This window comes from Emydura macquarii, unplaced genomic scaffold (assembly GCF_026122565.2).
Source record: "Emydura macquarii macquarii isolate MOO-44397 ecotype Brisbane River unplaced genomic scaffold, CSIRO-AGI_Emac_v2 contig_2805, whole genome shotgun sequence".
Classification (NCBI taxonomy): domain Eukaryota; kingdom Metazoa; phylum Chordata; order Testudines; family Chelidae; genus Emydura; species Emydura macquarii.
In genome coordinates, this window is record NW_027132942.1 from 5,200,835 (window position 1) to 5,214,836 (window position 14,002).

At 47.6% G+C, this 14,002-nt stretch overlaps 1 protein-coding gene across 2 annotated transcripts in view; it reads right to left on the minus strand.

Annotated features, from left to right (window-relative positions):
- CFAP57 (cilia and flagella associated protein 57) overlaps window positions 1–14,002 on the minus strand; it is a 124,621-nt gene that overhangs the window by 33,822 nt on the left and 76,797 nt on the right. For both annotated transcript variants that reach the window (XM_067567742.1, XM_067567741.1), the window contains exons 15-17: window positions 4,953–5,126; window positions 2,277–2,435; window positions 1,308–1,451 (exon numbers count right to left, since the gene is read on the minus strand). In XM_067567742.1, coding sequence (XP_067423843.1) covers window positions 1,308–1,451; window positions 2,277–2,435; window positions 4,953–5,126 — 477 coding nt within the window. The remainder of the gene's footprint in view (window positions 1–1,307; window positions 1,452–2,276; window positions 2,436–4,952; window positions 5,127–14,002) is intronic.

Sequence of the window (14,002 nt, forward strand, 5' to 3'; positions counted from 1 at the left end):
ACTGTGGTCCTGCTGAAGTCAATAGCAAAACTTTCATTAACTTCAATGGGGCCAAAGTTTCACCCCATCTTTTTTTCATGCTTAATGCTACTTAAAATCCTATTGCTTGTAATACTGCTTGTAAATCTTTTGCCATTTAACTTTCTATAAAACAATATGATTAACTTACTGCCTGCTTTGTTTTTCCATTATTTCTTTTCCTTCACTCACCTTTTCTCCCTTTCTTTCCCCTCTGATTAACTTTTCTGTTCTACCCTCCTGATTCTAATTCCTCCCTCTCTCCCTGGTTTCTCCTATTCTTTTCTATCACCCTGCAGCACTAGCTCTCCAACCCTCACTACCTCATTCCATTTCCTTCCCTTTGCCTCTCACCCCAGCCTAGCCTCCCTTCTGAGGTCTTCCTGATCTGGTGTCCTTCATTCCCCATCCTGTTTCTTCCTCCTTTCCCCTCCATCTGCCCAGCTTCTGCTCTCCCCCGCCCCCCACATGGCTTCCCTAGGCGGCAGTGGCCAATGGGGCTTCCCCCTCTTGGCTTCTGCCAGGGCATGGTGTTGGGTCCAGCTCTACCACTTATGTGGCTTCCCCAGGCAGTGATGATGGGGCTTCCCCTCCCCGGTGTCTGCTGGGGCATGAGGGCTGCGGCCAGCTCCTGTGGCTTCCCCAGGTGATGGTGGCAGCGGGACTTTTACCCCTGCCCACCCACCCCGCTTTTGCCCCCAGTGGGCTACTGTCCCCTCCCAGGCAGGCTTCTCCCCATGCAGCGAGGCCTTCTCCCCACAGGCGGCAGGGGCTTTGCTGCTTTCCCTCTGCCCACAGGCCGGGGCCACCACTGCAACCACCCACCCACATCACCCTTCCTCCCTGGCTCTCCCGGGACTTACCTGCTGCCTGGGGTTGTAGTTTGTCTGGGAGGGGGAGCTGCAGCAACCGTATGCTGTCGCCATCGAGGTCTGCTGCCCAGTGCCCACAGATGCAATAGGTAGGCTAGGAGGGACTGGACTGGAGGGGAGAGAGGCACTATAGGTGGGGGTGGCCCCACCAGGTGAGAAAGGGGCAGAGCTGAACAGCGCCCAGGGCCAACGCTCCTTGACCACTCAATTCACTCTATACCTAAGGCTTTCTGGTTTTTTTGGTAATTATTTGTTACATGGCCTGCCCTCCTTGTTAGCAGCTGAAGCCACCCCTGACTCGGCAAAGACGACAAATTAAAGGACAAATATTGTGCAGTCTCTCAGTAGACTTGGTCTATCATCCCTTTGAACAGAGGGAGGTCTGGGTGACAGGGGTCAGAAGATGGTGCTGCTCACCTCCTGGATCTGCTCCTTCATTGCTTTGATATCATTCTCACGAGGTTCTATTTGCTTCTTCAGCTCCTTTATTTTATAATCTAGTACAAACTTGAACTTCTCCAGCTCCTGGTTTTTTTTTTTTAAGTCATAAATTCGTTTCTCCTAGGACAAGCAAACAAATGTACAAGTCAGTGTTCTCTGCAAAGGCTCAAAGCAGGAGGCCAATGGCAATCAGACACAGACCTTTCAAACAGATCCCTGGAGTGATGTGTGGCGAAAGACACTATAGCCACAGTTCCTCAGAGAAACTGGAAATGGAGATTGACACCTTAAGTCACAGATCCCACAGAGAGGGGAAGGGAATGACGGGGAAGGAATGAGAACATAGATATCAGTTACAAAACCCAAGGAAGGGGTAAGTAACTTGAAATCCTGAGCTACAGATCCCCAAGGAAAGACCTGCGGGGGGGAAGGGGTAGGGGAGAAACACAGAATATGTCCACACAGCAACTAGACAGCTGTGGCTGGCTGTGCTAGCTGATTTGAGCTTGCGGGGCCGAGGCTGAGGGCTGTTTCATTGCTGTGTAGATTTCTGAACTCGGGCTGGAGCCCAGGATCAAGGACCTGTGGGGTGAGAGGGTCCCAGAGCTCGGACTCCAGACCAAGCCAGAAAGTTTACACAGCAGTGAAACAGTCCCACAGCCCGAGCCCTGCCAGCCCAAGTCGGCTGGCACAGGCTAGCTGCACGTTTTCTTTGCTGTGTAAATGTACCCCCAGAGTCCTCAACTCTAGATTGTAAACTCTTCTTCAAGGCAGGAACCGTGTTCTTGTTCAAGTTTCTTCAGAGCTTCGTACAATGGGACCCAGATACTGATTGGGGTCTCTAAGTGCTACAACAATACAAATAACTGTAATACCAATCTCAGTGTTCAAGTGAGGAGAGGGTGACAAAACTCAGCCATTCAGACTGTCACGGATGTGCCTCACCTTGTCTTGAATTGTCTCATCTCTTTCTTGAATCTCTCTCTTCAGTCCCAAGATATCCTTCTCTAATGACTTAATGACGCCTTGCAGTTTCTGCTGTTCCATTCTCATTGTCTCAATGTCATTGCTGCGCTCTTCAATCTCCTTCTGTAGGCTATTGAACTAGAGAGACACAGATACTAACTTTCTCCAACTGTCATTCAATTTAACCATCCTACTTTGGCAGATTTCTCATAGTCAATGTGGCAGACGTGAGTTATGAGAAGGGATCTGAAGGATGACAGAGTAATCAGGTCAGGAAGGGCATTTCATGTGATGAAATAGCATGGAAGAAAACAAAAGGGGAAATCAAGCAACAAGAAGAGCCTTGAAGGTCAGAAGAAGTTTTGACTTGATATAATAGGGAAGAGAGGAGCCAGGAGCAATGGCAAGGAAGATGCTGATCTCCATAGTTGCATTTTATATGGATTGGAAGGGGGCAAGGTGGATGTTAGGGAGGCTAAACACGAGAAGATGGAGTAAACAAGATGGGATGATGACTCTGCATAAAAGTTTTAGTGGCATGAACAAACAGAAAAGGTCAGGTGGGAGAAATGTTATAGAGAAGGTGGCAACAAGATCTGGGCACACAGGGTTGAGACAGAGGGAGGAGTTAAAGAGAACTTCAAGGGTACAGGTAGGCATACCTGGGCTAATGCAACTAAAAATAGTAGTGAAAACACAGTGGCATGGACACCATCATGGGCTAGCAACACAAGTAAGTACCCAGCGTTCTGGGTGAGCTTGTACAGTCTGAATTGAAGCCCATGCCACCGCACTTTCACTGCTATTTTTAGCCACGCTAGCTAAATTAAAGCTAGCTAGATTAACGCTAGTGTGGGTGTGCATACCTAAGCTGGAATCACGCCTCTCACTGCAGTGTAGACATATCCTAACTGGCTAGAATCTTGCTAATTGCACACTAGTTTTTCTTGGCAAAATTCTGAAAGCAGGAGTGACTCTCAAGCCATCTGCAGACTCAGGAAGACAACATCATGTTCTGCTTGTCTTCAGGTCTTCACAAGATTAAAGGTTATTTCTTTTTGCTTTTTTAATGAATGCTTAAATTCTGTCTCTGATATAGACACAGAAAATTCAGCTCAGGTACATAAATTACACCCAATGAAGGTGAAGTCACAAAGCACTGCAGATCTCCTGAGAAACTGTGGTGAAAGGTTTATGGAGCAGTGTATGTACTTTTATGGAGGAATTTGAATGAAAAGAGGGGTCATTAGGAGTATGAGAAAAGAAGACTGTTCTATGGATAGAATGCAACATGGAAAGAAGCACAGATGAGAGGAAGAGGTGAATACAAAGAGTGTGCTTGGATTCAAATGCAGCCTCTAACCAAGCGCAGAATCAGTGTGACCACAAACTACAGGTGGAATTTGCAACACACAAAGCACAGTCTAAGCCCTGAGAGGAGTGACTGTGCAGCTAATGTGACAGAAGTGATGGAGACAGTCACTTTTGACTTTAATGTCCCAAATAAAAGTAAGTAAGAGATATTTCCTCATACTACCAGGAACAAAAGAGTGATGTGGAAAAACTACCTGACCCTGGAGGAAGGAGAGATGGCTCTGTGCTGTGTAGGAACCCGCTACTGTACCAGGAATGGTAATCAGGACAGTACTGACAAATGGACGCAACAGATCATGCTTCAAATACAGTAAATAATCTTATCCTGCTTGAGTTTTACCTGCCTGTCACAGAGATCTGCAAAGGTATGATTTTTTCTTACACTTTAGCAACAGTTGTATAGCTTGTCATTCCAATACAGTCACAATGACTTGAAAATTGCATATTAAGTGTCACAGTGAGGACAAACATAACCATCTACAAATATCTGAAGAATATAAACAACACGGAAGGAGAGGAATTGTTTAGGGTACTACAAAGAGGTGAAAATTAGGGGAAATGGGATGAAACTGGACACAAATTTTGGCTGAATACCAGGAATACTTTCCTGACAGTAGGATATATCAGACTGTGGAAATCTCCTGAAAAGCATGAGAAAGCCCCGTCTCTCACAATTAAACAATCTGTTATTAGAATCATAGAATATTAGAGTTGGAAGGGACCTCAGGAGGTCCTCTAGTCCAATCCCCTCCTCAAAGCAGGACTAACTTCAGCTAAATCATTATTATTTATATAGTGCCCCAAACTGTACAATATATCAGTAAATGTAGTAGAGGGAAAAGGCCTGGCAGAGGCGTAGCCAGAACTGATTTTTGGCAGGGCCTGTGGTTGACCCGAGTGGGCACAAGCCTTGTGTCACAAGCAAAACAGAGGCTGATAAAAACGTGGGATGAATTTCTTAAAATCTGATTGGGTGGGCCTGCTTTTAAAGTGGGTGGGCCATGGCCCAACTGTAGCTATGCCACTGCCAAGGAAGCTTATAATTTCTCTTCTATCTTTAATCCAGTCACTGTTACACCAGAACATAGCTTATTTTTTTGCTCTTAATATTGTCACACTCCCAAGCTATATTATACGAAAGGACAGTTGCCCTCCCATGCCACAGTAAAATGCGGTACATGTCTAGATATAGACTAGTACTCTCACGGAACATACTCTACACTCAGCTCAGCCTTAGCATTCCAGGTGCCAGATCTGATCCCCCCAGAGAATTGCAGTTACCTTTTTCCTCATGATTCCTGTCTCTCCTTTCAGCCGCAGGTTTGATTCTCTCTCTTCCCGAAGTCGTCTCTCATACTTGATTTTGATTTCCTGGATTTCCCGGTCTTCATCTTCTTCAATCTGTTTCTTAGTTTCTTCGAACTCTCGAAGCTGCTGCCTGGCATCATCCTGTGCCTGAAATCAGGAAAAGAAAATTAGATGTAAGCAAAGTCTGAGTGTCTGAGTGGCCCTCCCCTGGTCAGTAGCTGAAAGCGGGGGGCACTTTATTTGCATGGGCTCGGTATTCGCATGAGTATAGCTAGGTGCTCAGCATGATGGGAAATGGTCAGTCTGACTGGTTTTTGGTTACAAATCATGTTAGTGTTAACTGAAGGGGTAATGAAATGTTGTTCTCCTATTGTATGAACAAATGGCAGCAGAAATGTGTTTAGCCTGTTCTGATGAAAAATTCACTCTCATCTAAACCGAGCTCAACAAAGGTGGCGAATGAATGCTAGCGCATTGTAAGAGGAAGGAAGGAGAGAGGGGGTCTCCTACTGAGATTGCATCAGCCTTGATAAAGGGCTACTCTTGGGCATGGATTGCCTATTCATCTAACGAAGACAGGGAAGAGTATCTTCGCAGACAGGCTGGCTAACCTAGTGAGGAGGGCTTTAAACTAGTTTCGACGGGGGACGGGGACCTAAGCCCAAAGGTTAGTGGGGAAGAGGGACACCACAAGGAAGCAGAAGTAGAAGGGTGCAGCAGGGGAGGCCTCCCGATTCATACTGTGAAAGTAGGCCACTCGGCTACTTATCTCAAGTGCCTGTACACAAATGCAAGAAGTCTGGGAAACAAGCAGGAAGAACTGGAAGTCCTGGCACAGTCAAGAAACTACGACATGATTGGAATAACTGAGACTTGGTGGAATAACTCTCATGATTGGAGCGCTGTCATGGATGGGTATAAACTGTTCAGGAAGGACAGGCAGGGGCGAAAGGGGGAGGAGTTGCACTGTATGTAAGAGAGCACTATGACTGCTCTGAGCTCCAGTATGAAGCTGGAGATAAGTCAGTTGAGTGTCTCTGGGTTAAGCTTAGAAGCAAGAACAATAAGAGTGATGTCCTGGTGGGTGTCTGTTACAGACCACCAGATCAGGAGGACGAGGTGGATGAGGCTTTCTTTACTCAACTAGGGAAAGTTTCCAGTTCACAGGGCCTGATTCTCATGGGAGACTTCAATCACCCTGATATCTGCTGGAAGAGCAATACAGCAGAGCACAAACAATTCAGGAAGTTTTTGGAGAGTGTTGCAGACAATTTCCTGGTGCAAGTGCTGGAGCGACCAACTAGGGGCCGTGCTTTTCTTGACCTGCTGCTCACAAACAGGGAAGATTTGGTAGGGGAAGTACAAGTGGGTGGCAACCTAGGCAGCAGTGACCATGAGATGGTCGAGTTCAGGATCCTGACAAAAGGAAGAAAGGAGAGCAGCAGGATACGGACCATGGACTTCAGAAAAGCGGACTTTGACTCCCTCAGGGAACTGATGGGCAGGATTCCCTGGGAGGCTAATATGAGGGGGAAAAGAACCCAAGAGAGCTGGCTGTATTTTAAAGAGACCTTATTGAGGGCACAAGAGCAAACCATCCCGATGTGCAGAAAGAATAGCAAATATGATAGGCGTCCAGCTTGGCTTAACAAAGATGTCCTTGGCGAACTTAAACATAAAAAAGAAGCTTACAAGAAGTGGAAGCTTGGTCAGATGACTAGGGAGGATTATATAAACACTGCTCGAACGTGCAGGAATGAAATCAGGAAGGCCAAAGCACAATTGGAGTTGCAGCTAGCAAGGGACGTGAAGGGGAACAAGAAGGGTTTCTACAGGCATGTTGCCAACAAGAGGAAGATTAGAGAAAGTGTGGGCCCCTTAGAGAATGAGGGAGGCGACCTAGTGACGGAGGATGTGGAGAAAGCTGAGGTACTCAATGCCTTTTTTGCCTCTGTCTTCACAGACAAGATCAGCTCTCAGACTGCTGCACTGGGTGGCACAGAATGGGAAGGAGGCAAACATCCCACAGTGCTGAAGGAACGGGTCCAAGACTATTTAGAAGGATTGGACATTCACAAGTCCATGGGGCCGGATGCAATGCACCCGAGGGTGCTGAGGGAGTTGGCTGAGGTGATTTCAGAGCCGTTGGCTATTATCTTTGAAAGCTCGTGGGAACAGGGGGAGGTCCCTGAGGACTGGAAAAAAGCAAATATAGTGCCCATCTTCAAAAAAGGGAGGAAAGAGGATCCAGGGAACTACAGACCAGTCAGCCTCACCTCAATCCCTGGAAAAATCATGGAGCAGGTCCTTAAGGAATCCATTTTAAGGTACTTGGAGGAGAGGAAGGTGATCAGGAACAGTCAACACGGATTCACTAAGGGAAAGTCATGCCTGACCAACCTGATTGCTTTCTATGATGAGGTGACTGGCTCTGTGGATGTAGGGAAGGCGGTGGATGTGATATACCTTGACTTTAGCAAAGCTTTTGATACTGTCTCACACAGTATTCTTATCAGCAAGTTAAAGAAGTATGGGTTGGATGAATGGACTATAAAATGGATAGAGAACTGGCTAGAGCATAGGGCTCAACGAGTAGTGATCAAGGGCTCCATGTCTAGCTGGCAACCGGTCCCAAGCGGAGTGCCCCAGGGGTCGGTCCTGGGCCGGTTTTGTTCAACATCTTTATTAGTGATCTGGAGGATGGGGTAGATTGCACCCTCAGCAAGTTTGCGGACGACACTAAGCTGGGGGAGTGGTAGATACCCTGGAGGGTAGGGATAGGATACAGAGTGATCTAAACAAACTGGAGGATTGGGCCAAAAGAAATCTAATGAGGTTCAACAAGGACAAGTGCAGAGTCCTCCACTTAGGAAGGAAGAATCCCATGCACAGCTATAGACTGGGGACCGACGAGCTGGGCAGCAGCTCTGCAGAAAAGGACCTGGGGGTAACGGTGGATAAAAAGCTGGATATGAGTCAGCAGTGTGCCCTGGTTGTCAAGAAGGCTAATGGAATATTGGGCTGCATTAGGAGGGGCATTGCCAGCAGGTCACGGGAAGTGATTATTCCCCTCTATTCGGCATTGGTGAGGCCGCATTTAGAATATTGTGTCCAGTTTTGGGCCCCCCACTACAAAAAGGATGTGGACAAGTTAGAGAGAGTCCAGCGGAGGGCAACAAAAATGATTACGGGGCTTATGAGGAGAGGCTGAGGGAACTAGGCTTGTTTACTCTGGAAAAGAGAAGAATGAGGGGGGATTTGATAGCAGCCTTTAACTACCTGAAAGGGGGTTCCAGGGAGGACGGAGCTAGGCTGTTCTCAGTGGTGGCAGATGACAGAACAAGGAGCAACATTCTCAAGTTGCAGTGGAGATGATCTATGTTGGATATTAGGAAAACGTTTTTCACTAGGAGGGTGGTGAAACATTGGAATGGGTTACCTAGGGAAGTGGTGGAATCTCCATCTTTAGAGGTTTTTAAGCTGTGGCTTGACAAAGCCCTGGCTGGGATGATTTAGCTGAGGTTAGTCCTGCTTTGAGCAGGGGGTTGGACTAGATGACCTCCTGAGTTCCCTTCCAACTCTAATCTTCTATGATTCTAAGAAAGGCAAGCCACCAGTGAACTGTGGGAAGCCCAACCAGCTGAGCCAGCCAGCACAGTACCCCTGTGAACAGCCAGTGTATTGATGGTGAGCACCAGAGAGGAACTTGCCTAGCAAATGCAGGTCCTGACAGAAGACTTAGCTGAGCTACATAATACCAGGGACCAAGCTAAGACTTCCAGGCATAGGGAGTCCCTGGCTGTGGTGAGGGAAAAGTCAGCAGTTAGAACCACCATCCCACCCAAGTGAAGGGGAAAGGGATCATCCTTCTGCTACTGGATGGACATGTTGCAGCCAAGTGTCATAATGAAAAAAATCCCTCCTTGGTGTATAGAAAACTGATGGACCACTGGGGGGATTCAAGGAACTTCCAGAGGAGCTTGGAAAGGGGGGCACCAGGACCATGGGATTTGAAGACTCCCCTGAAAACGAATGTCCAGGTTTGATCCCCCCAGTGTTGATAGGGCCTCCAGCAGAGGTCACGGTGAGGATCGAGGGGAGAGAATGCAGAGCAGTGCTTGACACTGGATCTCAAGTGATATTTCTCAAGTGATATTTCAGTCATTCTACCAACAGAGACTTGCGCATCTGCCTATACAACCCCTGACAGGGCTTGGTCTGTGTGGCCTCAGCATGGATGAATACCTCTACCAAAGGTATGTCATAGTGCATCTGGAATTTCCAGAGGAGGTTGCTGGGGTGAGGGAAGAGGTGGACACTGCTGCCTTGATATGCCCCGACCCTTAAGGGATCTCCAAGGTGTCTGTGCTGATAGGGACCAACTCTAGTCTCTTCAAGGTACTCGTTGACTACTGCAGACAACAAGCTGGGGATCAGTACCTAAACACTCTGATGATCCATAAGCTTTGTGCTGAAGCCTCTAGGAAAACTGAGAGCACTAAGAAGGAGATGTCTGAGCTACCAATGGGAGCACAGAGGTACGCAGATGCGACCCCCTAGTAGTGCCTGCAAGGGCAGAATGAGAAGTGCCTGTTGTGAATACCCATTTAAAAGGCAGTGAGGGAACATTAGCAATGGTAGAGTAACCAGCTGAAGGAAGGCTCCCTGAAGGCATGCTGGTCCCCAGTGGAGTCATAACACTACCCACTGAAGCCCAGGAAAAGTTGGTTATATTGATGACTAAAGAACAAGCCATGATGTCATCATGAAGCAAGGGCAGAAGATAGCAGACCTCTTTGAGCCCGAAACTATTGTGAGACCCCAGTGTGAAACTGAAGTTCCAGCAATAGATTCTGCAAGGTTTGACTTCGGAGATTCACTGTTGTCTAAAGAGTGGAAGGATCGCCTGAGAAAGAAGCTTTGTGAAAGATTCAGGGTATTCTCACTAGATGAGTGGGACATGGGACGTGCAAAAGGAGTGGAACACAACATCAGGCTCCAAGACTCCCAACATTTCAATGAGAAACCTAGAAAGATTGTTCTCTTGGAGATGGTAGACGTGTGACACCATCTCCAGGAGCTGCTTGCGAATGCCATCATTACAGAATCCTGCAGTCCATACGCCTCTCCTATTATGGTGGTCCGTAAAAAAAGTGGAAAAATCTGGATGTGTATTGACTACCGTACCTTTAACTGGCGCACTGTAGTTGACCAGTACACCATGCCTTGAATCCAAGATGCATTAGATTGTTTGCTGGGGAGTCAGTGGTTCTCAGTATTGGATCTCTGGATACTATCAGATCCCTTTGCGAGAGGAAGATAAAGGAAAGACAGCCTTCATCTGTCCATTAGGCTTCTATCAGTTTGAACGCATGCCCCAAGGGATTTCAAGGGCACCTGCCACATTTCAATGTCTTATGGATAGAGTTGTGGGGGACATGAACTTACTGCAAGTCTTAGTTTATCTGGATGACCTGATCATGTTTGGAAGAACCTTGTAGGAGCATGAAGAAAGACTCCTAAAAATGTTAGACAGGTTGGAGGCTTATGGACTGAAACTTTCAATTCACAAATGCCAGTTCTGTAGAACGTCAGTGAAGTATGTAGGTCACATTGTGTCCCAGGAGGATGTGAGTACTGATCCGGATAAAACAGAAACATGCACTACATGGCCGTGCCCAAAAAATTACAGAAAGCTCAAGACCTTTCTTGGATTTAGTGGCTACTATCACAGGTTTGTGAAGAATTATGCTGCCATTGTAAAGCCTCTGAATGATCTTGCCAGGGGATACCTGCCCAGGAAGAACAAATCCAAGACCAAGAGTAAAGGAAGGTCCTCAAGGCCTCCTGCACCAAGATTCTATGGCCCCTTAGAGCCCTTTGGATCACGATGGGATGAGAAATGTGAAAGGCCTTTCAATAAATCATTAATTGCCTAACTCATGCTCCAGTCCTGGTCTTTACTGACCCAGGCAAACCATTTATCCTACATACAGATGCTAGTTTGGAGGATTTAGGAGCCGTCCTATACCAGGAAGTTGAAGGCACAAGAAAACCTGTGGCCTTTGCCAGCTGAGGGCTATCGGACAGTGAGACCCGCTACCCTGTTCACAAGCTGGAATTCTTGACTTTGAAATGGGGTCATCACTGAGAAGTTCGAGATTATTTGTATGGTGCTCATTTTCAAGTATGGACAGACAACAACCTGCTGATTTATGTATTAACAAATTCTAAGCTGGATGTTACCGGGCAGAGATGGGTGGCCGCCTTGGCCAACTATGAGTTCAGCATTCAGTACCGATCAGGGAGAAGCAATGTAGATGCGGATGCATTGTCCCGGCGCCCACAAGCATCAGACCATGCTGTGCTCCTGGTGGATGGAGTGAGAGCTATTTGCAGTGGGGATTATCAACAGCCAGAGGACCAGAAGAGCCCTCACTGGTTGTGTGGCAAAAACTCTGGGCCTAGCCCCTGAAAGTGTGCCACCTACCTCAGTGAATTATATTGTGTTAGACCAATCCCTGTTGCCCATGCTCAGTGCTGCTGACTGGCAAAAAACTCAACTGCAAGATGTTGACATTCATGACATACTACTTGCCAAAAGGGAAAGGCGAAACCCTGCCACAATGATTCCGTCTTCCTCCAAGTACAAACTACTATTGAAAGAATGGGGCAAACTAAAACTGATTCAGGGTATGCTGCACCGGGTCACAACAGACCCCTTACAAAAACAACGAATACAACTAGTGCTACCAAAAGAGTTCAGAGCCCTGGCCATGAGGACCCTGCATAATGACTTTGGACATCTGGGAATGGAAAGAACTCTAGAGCTCATTTGTAGTAGGTTCTATTGGCCCCGGATGGTTGAGGATGTTCGCAAGAAATGTGAGACCTGCGCTCAATGTGTTCAAAGGAAAACCTTGCCCACTAGAGCGGCATATCTGAAGAATATCACCAGCAGCAAACCATTGGAGCTGGTATGCATCGACTTCTTGTCTTTGGAAGAGGACAGGAAGAATATGGGGAACATCTTAGTTGTGATGGACCATTTTACATGTTATGCACAGGCCTACCCCACATGTGACCAAAAGGGTATTACCATTTCTCGAGTGTTGCGGGAAAAATATTTTTCAGTGTATGGATTCCTGGCTTGGATACACTCTGATCAGGGACAGGACTTTGAGAATCACCTTCTGAAGGAAGTGCTGAGGATGGGCGGAATTAAGAAGTGCAGGACAACACCTTACCATCTGCAAGGTGATCCTCAGCCAGAGTGGTTTAATCTAACACTATTGGATATGCTGTGGACTTTACGGCCAGAGCAAAAGGCAACCTGGAGCCAGCATGTAGCATTTTTGGTGCATGCCTACAATGCTACAAAGAATGATGCTACAGGTGTCACCGCATCTCTTTTGATGTTTGGGTGAGAACCAAGATTACCCATAGACTTGTGTTTCAGCGTGTTTCGGATGGAAATAGCTATGAGAAACATCAGTTTCATGACTAAAAGAAAAGCTGCAGGATGCATATCGCTTAGCTAAAGCTTCTGCCCACAAGAACTCAGATAGAAACAAGCACTGATATGATGCTAGGGTGCAGTTGCAGGACCTCCAGCCAGGAGACAGAGTCCTATTACGAAACCTGGGTGCTGCTGGCAAACACAAGATAGCTGACTGATGGAAGGCAATACTTACCTGGTGGTGGAAAAGCTGGGAGATCTGCCAGTTTACAAGATTAGACCTGAGGCAGGGCCAGGACAAATGAAGATGGTACATAGGAATCTCTTACTACCTGGGGGAGAATTAGTAGGCACCCCTGATGGAATGGACCATGACATGGGACTAGGGCAAAATGGAGACACTGGACCAAATTCACCACCCAACATGTGCAGTGAATCCTCAGGGGTTAACCCACTCCTACTGAGCGCATCTGAGAGTGAGTCTGAAGAAGAGAATATTCCAGTAGCATGCTCCAGGATGGGGACCAGATCCTGGCCTTGATCAGAGGAACCCAATGAGAGCTCTAATTCCTCAACTCTAAATCCCATGGCAGAAGCATTTAGGCCTGTTGCTGATGTATCCACACTGACAGCAGGACCAGGCTGGGACAATGAGTTTGTTTCCCCAACATTCTCAGACCTCAGGGAAGAACAACAGACCGATGATGACATGACTAGATTGTTGGCCAGTGGGGATGTACAGGTGGGAGGTGTCTCTGGTGGCCTGGATCTGCCAGGACCAGAACAACAGATGCAGGGGCCTGTGCCTGTAGCTGAGGAACCCTCCAAGGAAGCCCTCACCATTCCTAGCCCAAGAAGTTGTTTCCACTGCCCCTGACAGACCCAAGCTCAATAGGTGCAACAGAGTCATAAGGCAAGTTAGCAGGCTGACTTATGATGCACCTGGGGTGACTAGTGAGGAAGAAATACACTTAGCTCACAGACTTGTGGCAGCAATAGTAGGTTCCCTTAGACCACGAGTGGGCAAACTACAGCCCGCGGGGCGCATACAGCCCTCTGAGCTTTTAATCAGGCCCTCCAGCTCAACCGGTGGTCTGCTGAAAGGTTGCAGAACAAGCTGTGAGGGACAGAGGTGGCTGCTCCTCCCTCCCAGCCTTGCCCTTTCCCCCCACTCTTCTTCCATCATGTGGGCCCAGCGGTACCCTGACTGGAGCCGCTCCCAGCCCCAAGCAGAACTGTGTGGCGGCCACTCCCCCTCTGCAGCCCAGCCCCTCTGTATGGCCTGCCATACAATTTCTATATGCAGCTGGGACCCTCAGGCCAAAAAGTTTGCCCACCCCTGCCTTAGACCCTCTGGGGTGAACTCTTGCGGATGGTATAATCTGGAGCATGATTTGCTGGGATGACAAATGCTCGGCTGGGGGAAGGATGTAAATAAGGTCTGAGTGCCTGACTGGCTCTCCCCTGCTCAGCTGTTGAAAGGGGGAACAATTTATTTGCAGAGGCTCTATATTTGCATGAGTACAGCTAGGTGCTCAGCATGATGGTAAATGGTCAGTCTGAC